The sequence below is a fragment of the Symphalangus syndactylus genome, chromosome 12, assembly GCF_028878055.3.
Source record: "Symphalangus syndactylus isolate Jambi chromosome 12, NHGRI_mSymSyn1-v2.1_pri, whole genome shotgun sequence".
NCBI classification, from domain to species: domain Eukaryota; kingdom Metazoa; phylum Chordata; class Mammalia; order Primates; family Hylobatidae; genus Symphalangus; species Symphalangus syndactylus.
Window position 1 is genome coordinate 53,862,495 of NC_072441.2, and position 17,149 is coordinate 53,879,643.

A 17,149-nucleotide genomic window follows, 5' to 3' on the forward strand; every position below is an offset into this window, starting at 1 on the left:
CCTTCATTAATTCTTTTAGGATAATAGCCTCCAGCTTCATCCGTGTTGCTGCGAAGATAGAATGATTTATTTTCTTTTGGATATATACCCAGTAATGGGATTGCTGGGTTGAATGGTACTTCTAAGTTTTTTTGAGAAATCTCCAAACTGCTTTTCACAGTGGCTGGACTAATTTAGATTCCCGCCGCCAACAGTGGGAATCTGTTGTTTTTTGACTTTTTTTTTTTTTTTTGAGACGGAGTCTCACTCTGTTGCCAGGCTGGAGTGCAGTGGCGCAATCTCGGCTCGCTGCAACCTTCGCCTCCTGGGTTCAAGCAATTCTTCTGCCTCCGCCTCCTGGGTTCAAGCGATTCTCCTGCCTCCGCATCCCAGGTAGCTGTGACTACAGGCGTGTGCCACCACACCCAGCTAATTTTTGTATTTTTAGTAGAGATGGGGTTTCACTATGTTGGCCAGGATGGTCTTAATCTCTTGACCTCGTGATCCGCCCACCTTGGCCTCCCAAAGTGCTGGGATTACAGGCCTGAGCCACTGTGCCTAGCCTTGACTTTTTAATAGAAGCCATTCTGACTGGTGTGAGATGGTGTCTCATTATGGTTTTGATTGATGTTTCTCTGATGATTAGTGATGTTGATCATTTTTTCATATGTTAGGTGCCTGTATTTCTTCTTTTGAGAAGTGTCTGTTCATGTCTTTTGCTCATTTTTTAATGGGGTTATTTTTCTCTTGTTCAACTGTTAAATTCCTTATGGATTCTAGATATTAGACCTTTGTCAGATACATAGTTTGCGAATTCTTTTCCCCTTCTGTATGTTGCCTGTTTACTCTGTTGATAGTTTATTTTGCTGTTCAGAAGCTCTTTAGTTTAATTAGGTCCCACTTGTCAATGTTTGCTTTTTGAAGACTTAGTCATAAATTCTTTCCTGAGGCCGATATTTAGAATGGTGTTTCCTAGGTTTTCTTCTAAAATTCTCCTTTTTTTTTTTTTTTTTTTTGAGACACCTAAGTTGGAGTGCTGTGGCATAATCATGGCTCACTGCAGCCTTGACCTTCTGGGCTGAAGTGATCCTCCTGCCTCAGCCTCCCAAGTAGCTAGGACTATAGCTAGGACTATAGCCACACCTGGCTAATAAAAAAAAAATTTTTTTTGGAGACAGGGTCTCATTTTGTCACCCAGGCTGGAGTGCAGTGGCACCATCAGAAATCACTGCAGCCTCGACCTTCCGGGCTCAAGCAATTCTCCTGCCTCAGCCTCCCAAATACCTGGGACTACAGGCATGCACTACCACACCCAGCTAATTTTTGTAATTTTTAGGAGATGGGGTTTTGCTATGTTGCCCAGGCCAGTCTTGAACTCCTGGGGTCAAGCGGTCGGCCTGCCTCAGCCTCTCAAATTGTTGGGATTACAGGCGTGAGCCACTGCACCCAGCCTAAAGTTTTTTTTTTTTTTTTTATAGAGATGGAGCCTCCCTTTGTTGCTCAGGCTAGTCTCAAACTCCTGAGCTCAAGCAATCCTCCTGCTTTGGCCTTCCAAAGTGCTATTTCATAAGCATGAGCCATGGCTCCTGGCCTCTTCTGGGATATTTAGTCTGAGATCTTACATTTAAATCTTTAATCTATCTTGAGTTAATTTTTGTATACGGTGATGGATAGGAGACCAGTTTCATTCTTTTGCATTTGGCTAGCCAGCTATCCCAGCACCATTTATTGAATAGGAAGTCCTTTCCCTAATGCTTATTTCTGTTGATTTTGTTGAAGATCAGATGGCTGTAGGTGTGCAGGTTTATTTCGGGGTTCTCTATAATGTTCCATTGTTCTATGTGTCTGTTTTTGTACCAGTACCATGCCGTTTTGGTTATTACAACCTTAGAGCAGAGTTTTAATTTGGGTAATGTGATGCCTCTGGCTTTGTTCTTTTTGCTTATTGCTTTGGCTATTTGGCCTTATTTTGGTTCCATATGAGTTTTAGAATAGTTTTTTTGCTAATTCTGTGAAAAATGATATTGGTAGTATAATAGGAATAGTGTTGAAACTGTAGATTGCTTTGGGGAATATAATGATTTTATCCATATTGTTTCTTCCAATCCATGAGCATGGAATGTTTTTTCATTTGTGTTGTCTGTGATTTCTTTTAGCAGTGTTTTGTAGTTCTTCTTGTAGAGATCTTTCATCTTGGTTAGATGTATTCCTAGGTATTTTAGTTCTTTTGAGGCTATTGTAACTGGGATTACGTTTTTGATTTGGCTCTTAGCTTGAATATTATTGGTGTATGGAAATGCTACTGATTTTTGTACATGAATTTTGTATCCTGAAACCTTATTGAAGTTGTTTATCAGTTCTAGGAGCCTTTTGGCAGAGTCATTAGGATTTTCTAGATATATCATTATATCGTCAGTGAAAAGAGATAGTTTGACTTATTTTCCTATCTGAATGCCTTTTATTTTTTCTTTGGTTGCTTGCTCTGGCTAGGACTTCTAGTACTGTGTTAAACAGGAGTGGTAAGAGTGGGCATCCTTGTCTTGTTTCAGTTCTTAAAGGGAATGCTTCCAGCTTTTGTTCATTCAGTATGATGTTGGTTGTGGGTTTGTCATAGATAGCTCTTATTATTTTGAGGTATGTTCCTTTGATGCCCAGTTTGTTAAGGATTTTTACCATGAATGGATGTTGGACTTTATCAGAAGCTTTTTTTGTGTCTTTGAGATGATCACATTTTTAAAAAATGTTTAATTTTGTTAATGCGGCGTGTCACATTTATTGGTTTGCATATACTGACCCAACCTTGCATTCTAGGAATGAAGCCTACTTCATTGTGATGCATAAACTTTTTGAGGTGCTGCCGGATTTGGTTTGTTGAGGATTTTTATGGATAACTTGAATTATTTTTGCTTTCCCAAAATTTATTCAAAGTGAGTTTAAGAAGCTGAAATAACCACAGCTAAAAATTCCGAATTTAACTTCAAATTCTACCAGTGTCAATATTCATATTCAAGTAGAAAAAAACAAGGTATATTAGTCAAAAGTGTTGCTTCCATTAACCCAAGGATAAGAAAATCTCTTATATAGAAAAAAGGTTACCTTAATCAATACTGGTAGGTGCATATTTATACACAGGCATACTGTGGAGATATTGCAGGTTTGGTTCTAGACCACCACAATAAAGCAAATACTGCAATAAAGCAAGTCACACAAGTTTTTTTGGTTTCTCAGTACGTAAAAAAGCTATGTTTATACTGTACTGTGGTCTATTAAGTGTGTAATAGCATTGTGTCTAAGAAAGCAATGTATATACCTTAACTAAAAATACTTTATTGCTAAAAAATGCTGATGATCATCTGAGCCTTTAGCAAGTTGTAATCTTCTTGCTGGTGAAGGGCCCTGCCCCAGTGTGATGGCTGCTGACTGATGAGGGTGGTGGTTGCTGAAGGTTGGGGTGGCTGTGGCAATTTCTTAAAATAAGACAGCAGTGAAATTTGCCATATTGATTCACTCTTCCTTTCATGAAAGATTTCTCTGTAGCATGAGATGCTATTTGATAGCATTTTACTTAGAGTTTTCAAAATAGGAGTTAATCCTCTCAAACCCTGAGGCTACTTTATCGACTAAGTATGTGTAACATTTTAATTTTTTTGTTGTCATTTCAACAGTATTCACAGCATCTTCAACAGGAGTAAATTCCATCTGAAGAAACCAGTTTCTTTGCTCATTCATGAACAAAAGGTGTGAGCATGATAAAGTTGAATGAGAAGCAACTCCTCCTTCAAGTTTTATCATGAGAATTTAGCAATTAGGCTCTACTTCTAATTTTAGTTCTCTTGCCATTTCCACCACATCTGCAGTTACTTCCATCACTGACATCTTAAACCCCTCAATATTATTCATGAGGGTTGGAATCAACATCTTCCAAACTCCTGTGAATGTTAATATGTTGACGTCCTCCCATAAATCTTAAACCTTACGAACCAACCTCTGCTAACTTCATACTTTTATTCTGCAGCTTCCTCACCTCTCTTAGCCTTCATAGAATTGAAGATAATTAGGGCCTTGCTTCGGATGAGGCTTTGGCTTAAGGGAATGTTGTGGCTGGTTTCATCTTCTATCCAGATCGCTAAAACTTTCTCCATATCAGCAATAAAGCTATTTTGTTTTTGTATCATTCATATGTTCACTGGGGTAGCACTATTAATTTCCTTCAAGAACTTTTCTTTTGCATTCACAGTTGGCTGTTTAGAGCAAGGCCTAGCTTTTGGCCTGTCTTGGCTTTTGATACACCTTCTTCACTAAGCTTAATCATTTCTACCTTTTGATTTAAAGTGGACCATGTGTGACTTTTGCTTTTACTTGAACACTGAGAGGCCATGATAGGGTTATTAACTGGCCTGATTTCAATACTGTCGTGTCTCAGGGAATAGGGAGGTCCAAGGAGAGGGAGAGAGATGGGGGAATGGCTAGTTGGTGAAGCAGTCAGAACACATATGACATTTATCAATTAAGTTTGCCATCTTATTTGGGTACAGTTTGTGGAGACCCAAAACAATTACAGTAGTAGTATCAAAGATCACTGACCATCATAACAGATACAAGAATGATGAAAATTTAAAATATTGTGAGAGTTACCAAAATGTGAAACAGAGACATGAAGTGAGCACATGCTGTTAGAGAAATGGAACTGATAGACTTGCCTGATGCAGGGTTGCCACGGTTCTTCAATTTGTAAAAAAATGTACTATCTTTGAGCATGATAAAGTGAAGTGCAATAAAATGAGGTATGCCTATACTCTTCATTTTGGTTCTTTTGAGTTAGTTTTTTTTGACTTGTCTTGGACTAGTCAGTAAGGGGATTATAGGTACAGTTCATTTTGGATTTGTGGGTATTTTGTTTACATTTACAATACAACACCACACTGGGAAGTTAAGAAATGAGTCTAGAACTTTTATTTCAAATCACTGCTGCTTTCTTTCTTTGGCATCTCTGTGTTCTTCTCATGAAGCCTGTGTAAAGGGACAGCTAAATTTGGTGCCACCTGTAATATAAATTTCAAAATATTACCAACTTGCCTAATAGGGATAAAATATACAAATTCAGTATTCTTTATTTATCTATGGCAAGTGGCTATTGGCAGATTTTACGTAACATAATGACATAGTTATGATAGTGTCATTTGGGTGGCAGCAAAAAAATTAAATGACTAATTCAAAGGTCTTTTGGGGATGGATTTTGGAAATATGTTGGTATTTAGTAAATTTGTGGTCTAGACTAAATTGAACTTAAAGCATTAATGAACAAACTATTTCATAATGAATACTCGTTTCTGGTTTTGTATTATATGTAGGACATTCTTCTAATCGTAAGTATATGATACAGTCCTGACAGAGAGACTTAGCATTATAGTTGATTAAGTAGAATCAATACTTAAAATAATTTGCAATATTTGGTAGTATATGTAGTAGACTAAAAGAATGATTCAGACGGTAAGTTTTGAAAACTTTGAGAGAAAGGTGTTCCCTAGGATGATTGGAAAGGCTTCATGGAGAAGGTGGGATTTGTACTGGACTTTGAGCAAGGTAGAGTGTAGCAGAAAGAAAAGGAGGACACCCTAGACAAGGAAACTGATGTGAGTAGAGGCTTAGATTAAGAATACATATAGAATATTTGGGAATAAGCAATGGACATGTTTGTTGGAATGCAGATTTCCTATGGGACCTCTCAGGAAATAAGGTCAGCCTGGAAGCTAGGGGAATGTTGTGTAAGGCTTTGATTGCTGGGCCAAGGAATTATTCTACAGGCAGTAAGAAACCATTAAACATTTTTGAATAGTGGGAGGATATGTGAGAACTGAGACTTTATGAAGACTAATGTCTTTCTTGGAATACAGGATGATTGGGAAGGGGAGAGAGATTTTAAAAAGTATAGGCATTTCTCAAAAGAAGACATTTATACAGCCAACAGACACATGAAAAAATGCTCATCATCACTGGCCATCAGAGAAATGCAAATCAAAACCACAATGAGATACCATTTCACACCAGTTAGAATGGCGATCATTAAAAAGTCAGGAAACAACAGGTGCTGGAGAGGATGTGGAGAAATAGGAACACTTTTACACTGTTGGTAGGACTGTAAACTAGTTCAACCATTGTGGAAGACAGTGTGGCGATTCCTCAAGGATCTAGAACTAGAAATACCATTTGACCCAGCCATCCCATTACTGGGTATATACCCAAAGGATTATAAATCACACTGCTATAAAGACACATGCACATGTATGTTTATTGCAGCACTATTCACAATAGCAAAGACTTGGAACCAACCCAAATGCCCATCAGTGATAGACTGGATTAAGAAAATGTGGCACATATACACCATGGAATACTATGCAGCCATGAAAAAGGATGAGTTCATGTCCTTTGTAGGGACAGGGATGAAGCTGGAAACCATCATTCTGAGCAAACTATCGCAAGGACAAAAAACAAAACACTGCATGTTCTCACTTATAGGTGGGAATTGAACAATGAGAACACTTGGACACAGGAAGGGGAACATCACACACCAGGGCCTATCATGGGGTGGGGGAGCGGGGAGGGATAGCATTAGGAGATATACTTAATGTAAATGATGAGTTAATAGGTGCAACACACCAACATGGCACATGTATACATATGTAACAAACGTGCACGTTGTGCACATGTACCCTAGAACTTAAAGTATATATGTAAAAAAAAAGTACAGGTGTGAGATGAAAAGGATCTGGACTTCTGTTGGCAAAATAGGAAGAGAAAGGGAAGGGATGAATTATAGTAGTAGCTTGTTTGATATATCAGAATTAAATATTTATTGGTTGGTCTATTGTGATTGAGAGATTTAATGCCTGAGTGACTGGGAGAAGCAAAGTGTTTTTTTGTCTGGAGGGCTGATGTGAAGGAAAGATAGGTTGAGTTTTAGATATTCTGAGTTCCAGGTGACCGAAGGGCCTGTAGATGGTGGACCCAGCAGGTAGCCGAGATGGAGAAGACTGACACTGGCTCTCAAGTGGAAGAGACATCACTTTTCCATAGGGTCGTCAGTTAAATTCGTGACGTTGGCTAACAGAGAAGATCTACAGATTGATGACTGTATCCTGGAGATGTTAGGGGATGAAGAGAGGGGGAGGAGCCAGTGTGTCTTATAATACAGAAAGTTCATGGAGAACGAAAACTGAAAAAAGACCACTGGATTTAAGATACTTAAGAATTGTGAGCTATGTTTCAGAGGAATAGTTGGAATCCAAAGTACACAAGTAAGTTTATGACTAAAATATATGATAAAGAAATAAAAGCAAGTAGTACAGGCCATGTACTTGTTATATTCCTGTTGGTTCTTTCTTTGCCCGCTCTTTAGTGTGTTTACTTAAATGGTCTGGCAGGCAGATAAAAGGAGGTGGAACTTCCAATTAGTTCTGTCCAATTAGTTCTGTTTTTTTTTTGAGATGGAGTTTCTGTCTTGTTGCCCAGGCTGGAGTGCAGTGGTGTGATCTCTGGCTCACCGCAACCTCCACCTCCCGGGTTCAAGTGATTCTCCTGCCTCAGCCTCCCGAGTAGCTGGGATTACAGGCAAGCACCACCCTGCCTGGCTAATTTTGTATTTTTAGTAGAGATGGGGTTTCTCCATGTTGGTCAGGCTGGTCTCAAACACCCGACCTCAGGCAATCTGCCTGCCCCGGCCTCCCAAAGTGCTGGGATTACAGGCGTGAGCCACCGTGCCCGGCCACTAGTTCCCTATTAAGAGACTAGTTAGAGTAACTAGAGGGCATTAGGATGAAACCATTAGTTATTTGGATTATACCATGGATCAGATTAGTTATAAGATAATTGAAATTTGATTGTAAATTTAATGAAATTAAAGATGAACATTGATGTTACTGAAAATTATACTTTGACTAAATACTACATTTTCTTGTATCTTAGTTTCTATGCAGATTTTGGACCGCTGAACTTGGCAATGGTGTACAGATATTGCTGCAAACTAAACAAGAAACTAAAAGTGAGTATTGTAGTGATATTTATAATTTGGAATTAAAACATTTGAACCATAGGATCTGCTCAGTGGGGTTGGTGTGCACACAACATTTAGTCAGGTGATCTTGATCTCTGGAAATTTCTGTGAGTAGTTCACCTAGAATTTGAAAGTGATCCTCCTGATTATACCACAAAGGACACGTTAACCTCTTTCAATTTTCAGAATGAATTGCAATATGAGCTGAATGAAGTCACTGGAATAGTGATCTAAGAAAGAAAGCACAAATCCTTTTAGGTTGTTGTTAATGAGTCTCTATCAAATTCCCTCCTAGGATAATTTTTCGGAAACCTTCAGATATGCCTATAGACCCTATTTCCAAGTGATGAACGGGGCTCATCATGGCTGGAGCTGTGCACATAACATTTTCTGTTTGATCAAGTTTGAAATTTTTTGCATGTTTCTTAAATGTTCTGTGTAGTTAACAGCCAAGTGAGATTGATGAACCAGAAGCGACAGAGAATGGAATTTACCTGAGATGACAGAATTCTGGTCATACATTTAGTATTCATCTATAGTTTTGATTTCACATGGGTATCTGGTTTCATTTTCTGTACTTTTATGTGGATTTTGGCATGTGGCTTTTTTTTTCTTCTTCAAGCATATGAGGAAACTCATCTATATACCTAGTTTTAGTAAACTTATTTTATCACACAGAAAGCAATATTTATCTCATCTTCCAATTTCTAAATGAAGATCTTAACTATTTCAGTTGGAAAGACAAAATGCTATACAGCAGACTCTTAAGGATAAACACTAAATTATAGTGCTCAGGTATTTTACTCTTTCTGCTGGGTAAAATGTTACTGGTGTTACATAGCACAATGCCTTGGACATATTAACTGTTCTGTGATTATCTTTTGATTTGATTGGTTTTTAATGAACTTAGGTATAAAAAGCAGTCTGATAGAGAATTTCCTGTAGAATATGTTGTATCTTTATGAATTTACAAATTTTTGCCATTGATTTCAAAGTGAGACGTGGACATGGAATTATACCAAAAAGAATCAATAATCATACAACATATTAGGTTGGTGCAAAAGCAATTGTGGTTTTTACAATTACTTTTTTTTTTTTTTTTTTGAGACGGAGTCTCGCTCTGTCGCTCAGGCTGGAGTGCAGTGGCACAATCTCGGCTCACTGCAAGCTCCGCCTCCCGGGGTTCATGCCATTCTCCTGCCTCAGCCTCTCCGAGTAGCTGGGACTACCGGCGCCCGCCACCATGCCAGGCTAATTTTTTTGTATTTTTAGTAGAGACGGGGTTTCACCGTGGTCTCGATCTCCTGACCTCGTGATCCCCCCGCCTCGGCCTCCCAAAGTGCTGGGATTACAAGCATGAGCCACTGCACCCGGCCTACAATTACTTTTAATGTTAAAAACCACAATTACTTTTGAACCAACATAATAAAATCTGTTTTACTCAACTTTTGTAGGAATTAACTTACAAAGTTGTCTGACTTGAAAAGATACATGTAAATTCCTTTAATTAAGCCAGATCTGTTTTTCAGAAAAGAAGCCAGTATTTTAGAAAGTAAAATAGAGGTTTTTGCAATCACCAAGGAAGTAAATAATATCCTTTTTATATAAAATGAACTTTTAATGGCTGAGTAAACAAGAAAAGGATAATTAATAAATAATGGAAGTCTATTTTTTTCTTTTGAAGACCAAGGAATTTCTTTGCTGTCTTGATTAGTCATTAGTATGTAGTTGGTATGAATTGGGTATTATAATTAATCTGGGAACTGAGTACTATCTAGGGTAGCCAAAGAGAAAGGAGTCATTATTAGGAAAGTAAAATCACTGGTCTGACTCAGTGTTCTACTTATAGCAGTTGCACAAGAGTAGATGGGTTGAGTTGAGATTATTTTTTCTACCATTTTCTACACTGAACAGTATGGTAAGTATATATATGTAAACTTGTTTCTGTTTGCTTTCCTTTATAATGCTTTGTTTCAACATTATTAATAAAGTTTAAACACTCTCCTTGGTTCATTTTAGTGGTAAGGTAATCTGTTGGTTGTCTGGAATGACATATGTAGCTTTAGGACAATTAATGGGCACTGCATTACTTGCTGAATGATTGAATTTTAAAAACCCAAATGTTGATAAGTCATGAGTTATCTCAATGAAGCATACTACGTAGAATCTCTAAAGGAGAAAAAGATTTACTGTACCAATCCAAAGTTGGAATTGCTTCAGTTTTGTGGAATCTTAGTTTCTTCATCTGTAAAATCGGAATTATACAACTGTCACAGGGTGGTGGTTAGTATTATATTAGAAAATATATGTGTCTTAGTCTGTTTTGCATTGCTATAAAGGAATATCAGAGGCTAGGTAATTTATAAAGAAAAGAGTTTTATTTGGCTCGCGGTTCCACAGGCTGTACATGAAGTATGGCACCAACATCTGCTTCTGGTGAATCCCTCAGGAAGCTTTCACTCTAGGCAGAAGGTGAAGGGGAACAGTCATGTCATATGGCGAGAGAGGGAGCAAGGGAGAGGGAAGGGAGGTACCACACTCTTTAACAACCAAATCTTAGGGGAACTAAGAGTGAAAACTCACTCAATCCCCTCAGAATGGCACCGAGCCATTCATGAGGGATCTGCCCCCATGACCCAAGGCCCCACCTCTTAACACTGGGGATCACATGAGATTTGGAGAGGACAAATATCCAAACTGTATCAATATGTAAAAGCTTTGTGCATTTTAAAGTCCTATACATAATAAAGTTGCCAATGTAACATTTGTGAATTCTGATAGGGAATATAATAAAGACAGTTCTTCTACAAAATCGATGAACACCCGTTTCTTAGCCTTAAAGCTATTGTTTTATATGGGAAAGCTGTCCAACATAATTTTAGGAATCCAAATGACCATTTAGTCAAGACTCAGAAAGGGAGGCCTGGGAAAGGTGTGTGACTTGCCCAATGCAGCAGGCAAAGTCAGGACTAGATTTCATGGCTCTTGACCACATTTTTCCTGTTCTCCTTTCCCCTTTGGTAGGAACCATAGCCTCTGGTTTACAATCATCCTTTGTTCACTCTTAGCATTGCCCCAGCTACCTGACCTTGTTGTCCCACGCTGACTTTGAGGCTCCTCCGCCTCTTTCATTCCAGTAAGTGTTAGGGCCCTTCTGTCTGCTTCACTTCCAGGAACCCAGACTCCAGATTCTCCCCCTTGGAAAATGCCTTCGTTACTCACTTTGCACATTCTGTCCCTCTCACACTACTGGGACTGCTAGACCTTCAGTCTCCCTGTTCTCTCAGTCCACTGGCACCCTGCTGATGTCTCTTGCCTGCAGCCAATGGTCACTTACTTCAGTAAGGTCTTGGGTACTTTGCTTTCTTGTCTTTCTGCCTTGCCAGCTCTCACCCTTGTTGTCTTCCCAGTGGATGATTTCATGCACTAATTTACTGGGAAGCAGCAGTACCCCTGCCACTCCCAGCCTTGCACTTTACCATACCAGCTGTTCCATGCATTTGCTCATGAAGACCAGTCTGACTGGGATGCCCTTACCCTCTGGCTTGATAGCTCTTCATTCTTTAATACCTTGTCCAGCCACCACCCTTTAGGAAGCATCTTCTTGTCCCTTTGGACTGGATTGAGGGTGCCTCCCTTGTTTTCCATCATTCTTTGTGCAGATCTCTATCGTTGATGAATTGTAATTACCTGTTTGCACCTGTCATTCTCACTAGACTATGACCTTCTAGAGGGTGGAAGGTGGAGGATGTCATATATCTTTGTGTTCTCAGTGCCTAGTGCAGGGACAACAGATGCACAGAGACTTCTTTTGACTTTGTCATGATCCCCTTGATTTGCAGATCCCCCTTTCTCCTTTTGCTTCCAGAGGTTTCAGAAGAAGAGCCTGCCTCCATCCTTCCTGTGCGCTGATTTCTTAACCCTTTGTTATCTAACTTTTGCCTTCCTTACTCTACTGAAACTGCTCTAATAACGTCTTAAATGCTGAATCTGATGGCACTTGCTGGATCCTCAAACTCTTTTACTGCTCTGAGTAATTTCGCACTGTGTTAACCAGTAACTTCGTCTTAGGATTCTTCTCTTGTGTGATTTCCCAGTTCTTTTAGGCACATTTCATTTTTCAGTTTGGAAATTTTTATTCCTTCCAAGAAAGCTTGTATGATTTTTCTTCCTCATTCTGTGCTTTATATAGATAGGTAATAGTTTGCTGTACATTTTATTCCAATCCCAAATTTCTCATTTTTGAAATGAGAAGGTGTTTTTTTCCAGTTGATGATTTGAAGTGGTGATTTATCGCTATTTTTGTGTTTATGTGTCCATATGCATTCTATTCCCAATGTCCTTATTTTAATTATGTCAATTAGAATGGAAAATTATCCCATCAAACATATGCTTAGATTAAAAATCCAAACATAAAAGGCATCATCACCAATAAAAAACCTGCCGCTTATTTAAACTGTACTTGAAAAAATTGTCAGTACTAGGAGTTAGGCAGTAATAGGTTGCTGTTTGGTCTTTCCCCTAGGATAGGGGAAGCAATCAAAAGAGGGAAGATGCATTGAAGTGAGAACAATTTGTTAAACTGTGTATGTTATTTAATGTTAAATGTTATCAATGATTGATAGCCTTGGGCCGGAATTATTATTCTGGTAATTCAAGGGATCCATAAACCCTTGAAATTATATGTACAATTTTGTATGTATTTACATTTTTCTTCTGGGAGGATTCATGGCTTTTTTTCAGGTTCTCAGAGGGATCCTTGACACAGACATGCTAAGAACACTGGGCTAAAGTATTCTGAAAAAGAAGACTTTACTAACAAAAGACAAAGTTGTGGTATTTTGAAAAAACTGAATACCTTCCTCAATCTATTCTTTTTTTTTTTGAGATGGGGTCTCACTGCGTCACCTGGGCTGGAGTGCCATGGTGCAGTCATAGCTCACTGCAACCTCAAACTCCTGGGCTTTGATGATTCTCCCACTTCAGTCAACTGACTTACTGGAAATATAGGTGCACACTTCTGCACCCCACCTAGCTATTTTTTTTTTTTTTTTTTTTTTAGTTTTTGTAGGGGCAGTGACACACTATGTTGATCAGGCTGGTCTTGAACTTCTGGGCTTAAGCTATCCTTCTGCCTCAGCCTCTCAAAGTGGTGGGATTACAGGCATGAGCCACTGTGCTTGGCCATCAATACAGTTTTAATTATTGATTTCATTTTCCTCTGAGAAAAATAAAACCTGAGCTTGGAGAAAAAAAAATCTCTGAAAAAAGGGGACATTTTCTAGGGCAGTGCTTTTTCTTTTTTTTAATACCTGCTGTTATGAATCAACAGGATAATTACAGTAATCTTGAGGACTATTTTAAAAAAGGATTAAAGGAATATTCACGGAAATGTAATTTTAAATTTACAAAACATCCCACATAGCCCTTTCAGGATAAAAGGGGAAGGGGGTGGGTATCATGAAACCAATGATTATATTGAAGCATTGGAAGTACCTGGCAGATGGTGGGGCTTAGGGAATGTCCTTGTTGCAGAATGAATCAGTGCCATAATCCTATCCTGGAAACCAGGCACCTGCCACCCTATCAGGGGGTTATATACACGAGAACTCTTTTGATATAATGACTAGACCACCCTATTATAACTACAAAAACATGTTGAGATTTCTTCATGTGGTTCTCTTCTGTTTCTGGCTCATGGGTTTGTGGGGAAGAAAAGCAAGCTACATTCTGGAGATAGTTCATGTAGTTTAAAGAGGTTCTAGGGGCTCCAAAGTAATGTCAACTCCCATAGGAGTGAGCATATACAGAGTTTGCAAGGCAAGAACCCCTTATGCCTGTTAGGAATCCTCAGGCAGGAAGAACCCCGTTTATAGAGAATCTCATGTGCCTTCAATTATTGATTATTAACACGATCAAATCATCTTTATGAGCAACTTTTCTCTGACATTTTGACTTCTACCTTAATCAAATGTGCCATTTCATTAATGAAATGTATTGGGTTTGAAACAAAATGGGCTGCACAGAGACACCTTTTTCTTTTTAAAGAAATGATTCAATCTATTTCATCTTGGCACTAAATAAAAACATAAACCATATTTTGTTTTGTACAGCCAAAGAACATTTTCCAGAGTATTCCTTTCCTGAGAAAGTTGGAGGTAAAACTTGTAAAGGTCATGGCTGCTCACAGGAAGACCTGCTCATTTTATCGCTTTTGCAGTGAGATGACCACTGATTGCTATGGAGTTGCTGATTGCTGCAGCCATTACTGGGCTAGCCTAGCCACCTGTAAGAGAATGCTGCCTTGGTCATTGCGGTCCCTGTGCTGTGATCTCCTTAATATGACCATGATCATTGACAGAACTTGCATGTTTAGGAGGTGCATGGGCTCTATTTTTATTAAAGAGCATATATGCAGGCTGCATTAATGTCTCCCTTAGCTCAGTCAGACTGATTCATACAGCTTAATTAAATACAGCATTCTAACCAAATAACTTGAATATTTCACTTTTTCTGTGTTTCTTTAAATTGACCATTAACTCTTTTTTTTTTTTTTGGCTTTGGCTTTGAGCCTAATTGCATCACCTTTTGTTATTGAATGGTTAAGTAGTTTGTGCTGTCCTGACTGAAGCTGAACAAGTGCATGATTTGTGTTTGTTGCCATAATCCAAGCGTAGCCTGAGCTATTGTTATTTGTGCAGCTTGTCATTATTTTTTTCTCTCTCCAAGTTGCTGTGGCTTGTGTTTTACAAGGAGTGATCCCACTAGAATATAACCTTCCACAGAGCTTTTCTTTCCAAGATAGAAAATGTCTGGGGTCAATACCCTTAATTAGTATTGTTAGTCTATCATAGCAGCCATTGTACTTTGGTTTATAAGTACCATTAAGTATTTATGATATACACTTATGATTTACATAACAGGGGCAAAACTTTGACTCTCAGGTAAGCAATACAGAAATTTCTGTAGGTTTGATTATGTTAATTGATAGATAGTCAATACTAAATTCCACCTTTTATCTACTATTTTTTTTGCCTTGTTAAATGAAACACTTACTGTACCTGTAATTAGTATCATTTTATTGGTCTTTGTGTGCTGTAAATGCATCCCTATACAGTTATTCTCCTCTGTTTGTAATAAGCCTTGGCCAATATTTTGCATTAAATATTCATTAGCCTTTGAGGTTAGAGAGTGGGTTTCTTCTCCCCTTGTCACTGCATTGCTCAGCAAAGTGTTTGACACACAACAGCTGCTCAATTCATGCTGATGGAACCCATAGAACCTTCTTCAGCCACAGTATCCTGGCACCCAGATTTAGCAAATTGGTCACCTGTGGCCTGCATTCTGTCCACAGACATGTTTTCTTGAGCATAAACACTGTTTAAAAAATTTTAATTCATAGTCAACATCTGCAGTTTATGAAAGCTTCAATTTTGGCTTCTTTTAAATATTGCAATATCTGACTGTTCTGAACCCAGATTCCCTCACGAGAGCAGTAGGTTGGAGCTTACTGCGCTTTGGATAGGGAATGCTTTTCTTATTTACCAGCTGCCCCACTTCAGATTCTTGGCACCTGAGAACATCTGAATTTGGAACTTCTGGAATAATGACATTTAAGGCAGCTTAATTACGGAATCAGTAAAGGGACTTGTTCCTAAGGTGTTATCACCTGGAATGCATGAATTTACAAATTGTAATAAGGTTTACTGAGGAATCTGGGGAAATGTGTTTTTTGTAAAATGCTTTTAAAAGGCTTATTGCATGATTTAGAATTCCTTTTTAAGAGAATGTAGAGTTCTTTGGGGACTACTTGACCAGATGGACAGTGTTTTAGCTTCATATAAAAGATTCCCAGGGGTGGGACCAGTTACATGTTTATGTAGTGCTTCTCCAAAATTTAGCCATATCTTAGAGTAGTGGATTTCAATGTGTGGTGTCTGGACCAACAGTGTCAGCATTACTGGAAAACCTGTTAGAAATGTAAATTCTCAGGCCCTACTGAATCGGAAATTCTGGAGGTGAGACCCAGCAATCTGTGTTTTAATAAGCCCTGCAGGTGATTCTGAACCAATCTGTTAAGAGAATGAAATATAATACAATAATAATATAATATGGTTTAGAGTTAGATTTAGTTATTTCTGAAAAGTCTTAGTACTATTGGCCAATTCAACCCGAGAATTATTTAAATTCTGAAGCATGAAACTTGTTATGGCCTCATAATTAAGATTTACACAAATTATCAGGCTCAGTGAGAAAGTTTTGGATTGATCCTGCTTACTACTTTTGCTGTGTAAATGTTCATCAAAGGCCCTCTCTGGCTCTGGGCTTATGTTCTCCTTGTAAAACACAGTATGCTCATTGTATTTTAGCCTTGCCCAGGACCCCTAGTCTGGGAGACATTATGTGTCTGATTAAACTGGACCCCTCTGGTGCCATTCCTATTGCTTTGGAAAATGGTGGAATGTCATAAGTGAGCAATAAATGCGAGCTGTTGTTGCGGTTAATATAGAGGGCTGGCTATGTCCACTTCAGTTTAGAAAGTTCAGAAGGGTATTTGCTTTGTAATCCCCGCACTTTGAGAGGTCGGGGTGGGCAGATAACTTGAGGTCAGGAGTTCAAGACCAGCCTGGCCAGCATGGTGAAACCCCATCTCTACTAAAAATACAAAAATTAGCCAGGCGTGGTGACACCTGCCTGTAGTCCCAGCTACTCAGGAGGCTGAGGCATGAGAATTGCTTGAATCTGGGAAATGGAGGTTGCAGTGAGCCAAGATCATGCCACTGTATTCCAGCCTGGGTGACAGAGTGAGATAGTATTAAAAAAAAAAAAAAAAAAAGAAGGGTATTTGTTCCAGTTTCAAGATAGAAATCTAAAACATAAGGTGGATAGTGGCTGGCGGCAGATTATGATTTGTAATGGGTCATGTGCTGTGCTGCTACAGAGCTGGCAAATAGTCCAGAGGTCTTAGTATTCTTTCTGTGACCCTCTCTATTTTATATTTACACTGTATTTATTGGAATTGGCCAATTTTAAACTTCACTTTGCTATGGCATACAGTGTTTTTGTAACCTGTGAGCTTCTTGTGTAAAGCAGAAAATAATCTGTAATAGAGCAGGTAGC

The 17,149-nt window shown here is 38.6% G+C and overlaps 1 protein-coding gene across 5 annotated transcripts in view; it reads left to right on the forward strand.

The window, feature by feature from the left end:
• CDC14A (cell division cycle 14A) overlaps window positions 1-17,149 on the forward strand; it is a 179,649-nt gene that overhangs the window by 24,384 nt on the left and 138,116 nt on the right. For 3 of the 5 annotated variants that reach the window (XM_063625594.1, XM_063625592.1, XM_063625590.1), the window contains exons 3-4: window positions 7,942-8,017; window positions 9,879-9,947. In XM_063625594.1, the coding sequence (XP_063481664.1) occupies window positions 7,976-8,017; window positions 9,879-9,947 (111 nt within the window). In that variant the 5' untranslated portion in view covers window positions 7,942-7,975. The remainder of the gene's footprint in view (window positions 1-7,941; window positions 8,018-9,878; window positions 9,948-17,149) is intronic. The other 2 variants (XM_063625593.1, XM_063625591.1) reach the window with 1 other exon arrangement.